Source organism: Triticum aestivum, chromosome 3D (genome assembly GCF_018294505.1).
Source record: "Triticum aestivum cultivar Chinese Spring chromosome 3D, IWGSC CS RefSeq v2.1, whole genome shotgun sequence".
NCBI classification, from domain to species: Eukaryota; Viridiplantae; Streptophyta; class Magnoliopsida; order Poales; family Poaceae; genus Triticum; species Triticum aestivum.
In genome coordinates, this window is record NC_057802.1 from 157,779,709 (window position 1) to 157,789,353 (window position 9,645).

At 47.4% G+C, this 9,645-nt stretch overlaps 1 protein-coding gene across 1 annotated transcript; it reads right to left on the minus strand.

Moving 5' to 3' along the window:
- Positions 1-7,494: 7,494 nt before the first annotated feature.
- LOC123074409 (pathogen-related protein-like) lies at positions 7,495-8,770 on the minus strand. The gene is made up of 4 exons (XM_044497269.1): positions 8,495-8,770; positions 8,244-8,376; positions 7,893-8,170; positions 7,495-7,783 (listed from the first exon to the last, which is right to left on the minus strand). Exons 1-4 carry the CDS (start codon positions 8,762-8,764, stop codon positions 7,652-7,654), a joined length of 813 nt encoding a protein of 270 aa, XP_044353204.1. The 5' UTR covers positions 8,765-8,770; the 3' UTR covers positions 7,495-7,651.
- Between the last annotated feature and the right edge of the window lie 875 nt (positions 8,771-9,645).

Below are 9,645 nucleotides of genomic sequence, written 5' to 3' on the forward strand. Positions count from 1 at the left end.
GCGATGAATCCTTCTCCCTGATTTTTTCTCCCCGAACACGAATATATGGAGTTGGAGTTGAGGTCCGTGGAGCAACAGGGGGCCCACGAGGCAGGGGGGCGCGCCCAGGGGGGCAGGCGCGCCCCCACCCTCGTGGACAGGTGGAGGCCCCCCTAACGTGGATTCTTCTTCCAGTATTTTTAATATTTTCCAAAAATAAGTTCCGTGGAGTTTCAGGTCATTCCGAGAACTTTTGTTTCTGCACATAAATAACACCATGGCAATTCTGCTGAAAACAGCGTCAGTCCGGGTTAGTTCCATTCAAATTATGCAAGTTAGAGTCCAAAACAAGGGCAAAAGTGTTTGGAAAAGTAGATACGACGGAGACGTATCAGACTCTAGGCCTCCACAAACTGCAAGCTGGTGTCGCACACCCTCTATTGAAGATTCTGAACATTCGTCTTCAGCTGCAACTATTGTTGCGAGAGTCGTCGATGAGAAGATGCCACTTCACCAACTTTGGCTGCACTGCATCATGATTCTGCGTCAGGCCCGTCTGCACCACCAAACTCCAACGTCGACCCTGCTCCATCTTCTACTCCAACTGGGAACGAGTAGATCCTCTATGTCTTCAAACCCTTTTGGTCATTACTAACAGAAGGGGGAGAAGCATATGAGGTTGATAGTCTTCAAGCGAGTCCATATGGGTGGTTGCATTATTTTTGCTAAGTTCTTACAGCTCTCGTTTTGAAACTATTTGGCTTTTGAGTTGTAACACTTAAACTTGATGGTCGTCTGCTACTTTTGCTGCTACTTTGTGATGCGATGATAAATTCCGCATGAAGTCATTCTGCAGATGCCCATTTCTCATTATGCATGTCATTATCTTCGTTATTCTTATATATGCATGATGAATTGTCTTCGAATGTTGAAGAGGATCTGCACAAAGTAAAACCTGCCATGTGCATGTGCATTCAAAGGCAAACTACTTATATGCACATCTTCAGGGGGAGCCTCTTGCAACATATGAAGACAATGTCTTAATCCTTAACTTTCACATACTTTTATCCCCGTTGAAAACTTCAACCAGTTTTTCACCAATCACCAAAAAGGGGGAGATTGCAAGTGCATCTAGTGCCACCCCTAGTTGGTTTTGGAGTATTGCCAACAAACTTGGTTGAGGGACTAATGTGTTTGTGAGAATTGCAGGATAACACAGGTAGTAGTCCCTTATTGATTCGGTTTACATACCAGAGTTGACCCCTAAAGATGTGTGAAGACATTGAAGACAATGGTGGTTCGTGAAGACATTCACTTGAAGACTATGGAGTGCAGAGACATAGTTGTTTCGTAGTTTCCTTTTCTTCTTTGTTGAGTCATAGGAACCACCGTACTGTTAAGTGGGGTCCAAGTGAACAAAGTCAGAGTGTCTGATGTGATGCTCAACCAAAATCCTATGTCTTCAAGCGAAGACAATGAGAGCAAATCTTATCCAGAGATGGATGAGTAAGGTTTGCTTGTAGCCCAAGTAAAGCTGCCGCGTGTGTTTGAAATCCGACCGTTGGACACGTGTCGGTTCCTTAGTGACCCAGGGTCATTTCGGACATATCAGGTCGGGTTGCCTCCTGATTATAAATAGCCCACCCCCTACACCATAAATTGGTGGCTGCTCAGTGTTAGTGCACGGCTTTTGTCGTTTGAGAGCAACCCACCTTCGAAGTATTTGAGAGAGAGATCCTTGCGAGGACAAACCGCAAAACACCCAGAGCCAAAGAGTGTTAGGCATCACTGAAGTCTTTCTGTCCGCGTGACCTGAAGACTTGTTACACTTGAGGACTGTAAATCCTCCAACCGGTTAGGCGTCGCGTTCTGAGCATCCAAGAGTCATTGTGGACCGCCAGTGAACGAAGTCTGTGAAGGTTTGGAAGTTTACCTTGAAGACTTACCATAGTGATTGGGCGAGTACTGGGTGTCCTTAGCTCAATGGGAATAAGGTGAAGACGCGGTCTTCTGAGTTTAATCTCAGCCTCCCTAACCAGACGTACAGTTGTCACAGCAACTGGAACTGGTCTACCAAATCATTGTCTCCACCAAGCAACTGGTTCTATCTCCCACTTCCCTTTACATTTCAGTTTGTCTTCGTGAAGTCATTGCTAGCTTGTCTGATCTAATTGACATCACTGTGTGAAGACTATTTACTGTTTGGCTTCATACTGTCTTCCATCCTGATCCATACTACCTAGCTGTTGATAGTCTTCGTACTTTCACTACATTTCTTACTTGACTATGGCTTGTCTAGTGTAGTCTATCTTCCGCTGCATATCAATAGGTTCATTTCTACTGTTTGTCTTCAAAGACCTCGTGGTTTGAAGACTTTCATAAAAATCGCCTGTTCACCCCCCTCTAGTCGATAACTACCACTTTCACTCTCTCTCTCTCTCTCAATTATGTGCATTGTCGTCGCCTTTTTAAGCTCCCACTTTGTAAATTTCTCTTGCTTCTTCATGTTTATCTTCTCCCTCTCAATGCTCGATTTCTCTTTCACCCTCTCCCGGTCGAACTCCATCTTCTCCCTTTGAACATCCAAGAAGAGCTTGTACCTCTCCTCCTCTTCTCCTTGGTGGTTCCATGTGGTGGGCACTTTGCTTGCCTCACGGTCACACATGACACTTTCCTTCTCCCACCTGTTTCTCATCACCCACCAGTTCCTCTTTGGCATGATTGCTTGTTCGTCCGCCCCTCCACTTTGCTCCTCTTCGTCATCTAATACAATAGATTGTTGGGAGCTAGAGCCATCATTTCTCTTCAATTTCTTGGTGTCGATTTTGAGCTATTCAATGATAGTTTCCCACTTTGGTTCCTCATTAAATTTCAACCAACTATGCGACAAAGCGAATGGCGTGCCTTTGGTTTGGTTGTACAAAGTGGCCTCAACCCCATCTAACAAACAAGAATCACTCAAAATAATGCAACAACCGAAGCTAGAAATTCAAATGATGACAATATGCAAATGATGACAATGTGAAGCAAGTCAAACTTACATGACTTTGGACTCCAATGTCACTTTGGTTCCTGCCAACCACTTGTATATGGTAACTGCAAAACTTGTTGACGCTCTCTTGGATGGTGGACCATCTATGTTGGAGAGAGCCCTCACTGTGGGTGGTATGGATAGGGTTCGGCTGCACATAGTTCTTGTGTTCATGGTTGTGTTTGTGGATTTTTTTTGCCAATAGTTGACGTCCTTTTGCTCGATTCCACAAAATGGATCAACCAAGATTCACACAACAACACATCCTCATAGATTGTGAATGTCTGACCTCTTGCCTTTGGTACCTTCTTTTTTTAGTGCACGATGTTTGCCCGACTTCATACATAGGGAATCAGTATCACCTAAGTCAAAATGCGTAGGCGCTTGACCATCATGTATCATGTTTATCATAATGTGTCCTACAATATGTACCTTAACGAAACCACATCCCTAGATTGATCCAATCACTAGGGGAGAAATGGCTAGACACTATTTTTATCTGAAATAGTGGTGGCGTCGTCATTTACAATCAACGCCAACACTATTTTTATCTGAAATAGTGGTGGCGTCGTCATATTTGGTACAACATCGTTATGGGCTTATTGCTAGAGTTGTATTTTTATGTCAAGCCGTAGATGTTTCATGTGTTTTTTTCTGTGGGCTACACATTGTTATGGCGTAGCCTGTTAGGCCCACGCCAACACTAGTTCACTCACTATGTACCCATCTCAGCAAAGGAAAACCTAACTCCTTTCGATCCTAACTATACCTGGCCATCTGTCGGGCTGGGCCTAACAAAGCCCGAGGAAGAAAACCTAGGCTCGAGCCCGGCCCGGCCCGACGGTCAGGCATGTTTTTAGGCCCAAGCCCGACCCAACAGTGATAAAGCCCGCCAGGCCGCAGGCCGTGAGCTGGGCCCCTTCCCTAAAATGCAAAAATGCCAAGCCCAGGCCTGGCCCGACGTGTGCTTCGGGCTCAAAACTCAGGCCCAGGCCCGGCCCACAGGCAAGATCGGGCCGTGTCGGGTCGGGCTTTTTTGGGCTGGGTTGGGTCGGGCCAGTCAGGACGGGTATCCCATGGTCAGGTATAATCCTAACTCCTTTCCACTCCACCTCTTGACCAGCGCCGCCGCCAGCACTCGATCCGGGCCTCGTCGCTTGCCTCCGCCGATCCAGAATGTTAGATCCCCTCCCCTCCCCTCGTGCATCTTCTTCCCCTCCCCTCCGGGCCTCGCCACTCGTCGCCGCTAGCCGCCACATCTTGCATATATTAGTTGTCAATTTCATACATACGGCTGAATCCATGGACGCCCATGGATTGATTTTGTACTTACATTAGATGTAGTATATTTTTGATTTACTAGTATGATTTTGCAAACATGTAGTTTTTTGTACTTAGTGTTCAATCCGATTAGAGTTAATTAGTCTGATCCCCATTCAGATAGAGTTTTGCAAAGCTGTAGTTTGATGGACAAGCATGGATGCAGACTGGCATGTAGCTATTTACTTATTTATCTAACAAATTAAAGTGCATCAGGTCAGATTAATAACACTATAGCTAGAACAAACACACCATAGTAGTGTGAACACGCTTTCTTTTGTTTGCCAACACTATGCATATTGTTGTCATGTATAGTTCAATTGTCAACTGCATGGTATAATGGTAGCATGGTATATTGACATGAATAGGTACTAGACTCCATAGTTCAATTGTCATATATGTTTTGTAGTTGGCGCTGAGACTTGTCATTATTTTGTAGTTGGCGATGACTTGTCATGGCTAATGGAGGCAACCAGGTAAGATTCCAAACACATCCATATATATCTAACCATTGATGATAATTGATGCATATCTAGCGATCTCAAACATTTGACTTCGTAGGGATACGTACCTAATACGACAATCGTCAAGGAGGAGGTATATGATGTGGAGATGCTCAACCGCGAGCTCTTAGAGTCTCATCAATATACTGTCAAGGCCCTGCATGAGGCGAATGCCTCGCCGAAGGCGGAGACGGGTCAGTTGCTGAACGAGAAGGCCGATCTCTTCAGCAAGACTCTTATGATGAGGGATGAGAGAGATCAGCTGATCGAGGAGAGGGATAAGCTGAAGAATGAGAGAAAACTCTTGAGGTCTGAGAGGAATGAGCTCAAGATGGAGACGTCTCATTTCAAAAAAGATGAAAGAACAATAGACACAAGAATCGTCACTTGAAGTTAATTGATCAAGAAAATCGACCACCCAGCAGGCTCGCTAAGGAACCATGATGTAGTTTGTGAAGTTAAATTATTTGGCTCTTTAACTAGTAGCTTTTGTGAAGTTAAACTAGTTAAGTTGAGGAGTACCTATGTAGTTTTGTGGACTTGAACTAGTTAAGTTGATGAGTACCTATGTAGTTTTGTGGAGTTGAACTAGTTGATGCAGTATTACATCTTAAATTAGTTGATGGTTTAAATGCATATAACTTTTTTATTAGTGAAAAATCAATTTGCGGGCATTGGCCAACAAGGCACAACAGTGGTAACATACACTTACTGCTAGCGTTGGTCACGTGGCATGTCATCAGCATGTGAAATACTGCTGACGTAGGCTCCAACGCCACCACTATTATTTAACAATGGCGCCATATTGGTGGCGACGAGTGTCCACGCCGGCAAGGCCCTTTTCGCCACGCCATAATTATGATTTTTTGCACTAGTAAATGATATGTACAACAAACAAAGCAAGCAATACAATGGCATATGGGGGCAAGAATATACCGGGTCTTGGTCGGGAATGTAGCCGAATAATAGGTGGGCATCAACGGTGCCGATGTTTCCCAATGTTGTCCGCTGCCTTTGGAGTTGCGACCACTCATACACTGTGTCTACATCAGCGTCTTGCGTCCAGCCATCCGGGATGGCCCATTCAGATGGAGGGACGGAGTTCAACTCCTTGTTCTTTCTCACGATCATGACAAATAGCACGAAGGCAGTCACCAGACTGGACGTGCCCATATCTATGCCTCCGACCTTCTCCGCAGCTCCCCTCTCCGCAACTACCTTCTCCGCCGCTTCCCGCACATGCTGCCAGTTGCGTCGAACCCTCCAGGCGCGATTCTCTGCCTTGCAAGAGACGATGGTCAGGACCCCCACAGACTCCGCCGAGGCATCATCCATGACGGTGGTGGGGGGAGGGGGTACTCGCGGTTGACATCTAGGACGACGGACGAGGATGGCTGCGTCGACGGGGAGCAAGGGTGGAGGAGAGCGCAACTCGGACACGAGAAATGGAGGAGGGCGGTTGATTTGGTAGACTTGGTCAATTTGAAGCGGATTTGGGATGGGTCCGGCCTATCAGATCCGCCATGGCGGACACGTCCGGGCACGTCTGGCCATCCCCATATCCACCCCCACATATGGGCTGGTTTGAGGGATGTCGGACAGCCAGGGTGTTTGAGATGCTTTAGTGGAGGCGGTTGGGTGGCCTTTTTTGTCTGGGCGGTGATCGGGCTGTTCACCCAGACATTTAGGGAGGGTTTAAGGGGTCTGGTTGTAGATGCTCCTAAGAACCAAAAATGTCAAGCAAGGGGCGACATCTGGATGGTTTTGTCACTTTAACCCTTTACTGCACTAGGGTCCATGCATGTCAACTTTTGACATAGTTGCATGCGTCACCCACTCTGTCCTCCTACGCTTTTTCATTTTATCTTAAAACTTGAATTTATTATATCTTTTGAACTAAAAGTCCAAAAGAATTGTTTGCATATTCGTGTTCATTACTATGAGTTCTTTAAATAAGACCAGTTCTAAATACAGTTAGAAACCTTTTTTTTTACCAAGTTTCTAATATTAAACTTGATATTCGTAATATTAAGTTTGACGAAGTTTCACCAAGTTTTACAAACCTATCATTTGTTCCATCAAGTTTTTTTAGTTGAAAATTGCTGAAGTTTGTAAAAACTTGTCAAAACGTTGGAGCCCTCACATAGTTATTTTCAGCTCTGAAACTTATAGATTTTACCGTTCATTTCTATTAAGTTTTAGTAGTTGAAACTTAGTGAAATTTTAAAAGTGTATAAAACGTATTCAAACTTGGTCTTATTTCAAAGCCCTCGTCATAAGAAACACGAATATGCAAACGAAATATAAATTGAACTTTGATCTAAAGATATAATGAATTCAAATTTACAAGTCAAAATTAAAAAGCTTGAGAGGTGGGATGGGTGGGGCATGCATTCTCGGTGGTGTAACAAAAGCTGGATGCATGAAGTAATTAAGCTGTAACATTACACTTTTCTAATATTTGCGCAGTCATACGTCTACGTGCATGCGTGCCATAAATCATCTTTCACTTGAAAGATAGACTAAGACCCTGTTCGGAAAATTCCACCAGCTCCGCCAAATATTGGGAGCTGCGGAGCCAGGAAACAGGAACTCCGCGTTTTCCAACTGTAACTCCACCTGCTCCGGGAGTGGAGCTGTGGAGCGAAGGTACTCCGAACAGGGCGTAAACTTAGAATAGTCCATAGATCAAAGATGTTTCTATTAGTGTTGTTTTTTTTCTTTTATTTAGATATTTCCTGCCACAGCATGGGACAAAGCCAAATCCGATCAGTACAGTGACACTAGTAGTGACATGTTTCGTCAATTTGGCCGCACTTTAGTTTGCTCTCATCACAGGGCAACCTGAAGCCGATGCAGCAGCAGCAGCGGGCGAGCTCAAGAAGCCCGCGAGGAAGTTGCCACGCTCGTAGAAGTACTCCGCCTTCTCCACCCTCGTGTGCTCGTTAACCTATCATCACATTGTTGCGCAGAAACGCGACAGTGTTTTCTCGGTTACTAGCTTGCTGTAAATCTGAACTTTGAATAACATTGATACACAATTATACTGTGGAACTTACATGGAAGACGCAGACCCCAAAGAACTCGACGCGCTGGCCGTGTGGGGGGTGCCCCTTGAACGGGCCCTCCATGTAGCCCCAGTGCCGGAACTTGAAGGCGACCCTCGGCGGGCCGCTGTACACGTCCAGCACCTCGATGGCGAAGCCCCTGGGGAACGCCGTGAGGAACGTCGACATGCCGGAGTCGTAGATGCGGTGCTCCGGCGGCAGGGTGGTCGCCAGGAACGCGTTGTAGCCGCCGATGGCCGCCACCTCCTCCCGCGTCAGAGGCTTCAGCCCTGCAAGCGCGCATGGTTTCGTTTCATTTTTGAGCGGCGCGGCCGGCCGATTGTGCTGCGGATCAGGTCTCACCGTTGGTGCTCGCGGAGTAATTCTTGGGGTGGACGCTCTTCTGGTCCTCGGGGCGCACCTTGTGGACCATCTCCATCTCCCAGCTCTTGAGCAGGCGCTGCACCTTCTCCTCCAGAGACCCCTCCGGCCATTCCTGTCGCAGTCAGTGTTAACCATGTGAACAACGTTGGAAGAAACATGGATGTGTGGGCTGAAGAACTATACTGAAGCATTAGTGGACAAACATGTCGTGTGGAGAGGCTTATTGGTACCTTGGTCCGCTCTTCCTCGAAGAGCTTGTTCACCAGGTCGTAGTTGGGAGGGAATCCATGCCTCCACACGGTGTTCTTCTCGCCGTCGCCGTGCAGGAACGACCGGTACTTGTCGCCTCCTTCAGCAGAAGCCATAGCTAATGGCGTTCGGCTTAATCCAAGGGGCAACGTGGGTTGTGTTTGGATGAAGACTGCAAATCTAATAAACGATCGATTCCCTACTTGTAGGAAAAACCACATGTACAGACTAGAGAAGAAGAACCACATCATCGCAGACGTCACTGCATGGAAAAAGGACTAGCATATGATACCCACCAATCCAATCCATGACTCGTCCCTGTAGCAGTGAGGCGTGTCCACTCATTGCTAGTAAGTCTGCAGTGAGGCGTATGACCCAAATTTCTCGTGCTTGGCTCTGGAATGGAGAGAACACATGTAAGGCCAACTCCACTGCGCGACCCCAAACGGACGTCAGGTTTGACCGGATTTTGTCTCTTTGGGCGCCGATGGGTCTGTCCGTATCCGCGTTTGTCAGATGGGTCGTGGATGCGCCCAACGCGTGACCGCACCCCAAAACCTGTCCAGGGTGGACGTGAATTAAAAAAATATAAAAACTTAAATAAAATGACTAAAAAAGTAAATAAGCATAGTTAAAAAAACATAAAACATATATATAGGGGTTACGGCCACAAAACGGCCCAGTTTCTCAGTCCACTTAAACGGCCCAGTTTCATAATTAACTTAAAACCAAAATAAAAAACGCCTCCCGCGCGCTCCTGCCGCGCCCGTCGATGCCGTGGCCGTCGCCGTCTTCACTGGCCGCCGGTGTCGTCGTCGTTGCTGACGAGGTCGACGTAGTCCGGCGGCGTCCACAGGTGGGCCGGCGGTCCGTGGTGCACGGGGGCGGCGGGCTGGAAGGTGGCCGGTGCCTGCACCACCTCCTCCCGAGGCGAGGCCTCCCGCTCCGGCGACCGCGGCGGTGTGGGGCACCAGTTCACGGCCCCCAGGGCGGCCGCCATCTGCTCAGCGGAGCACGACCAGCTCCACCCCTGGCCCACCAGGTCAGGGTGGAACGCGGCCACCGGCGGCTCCTCCACCACCTCCTCCTTCGGCACCATCTCCAGCTCGGGGATGGCGACGTCGCCGGCCGC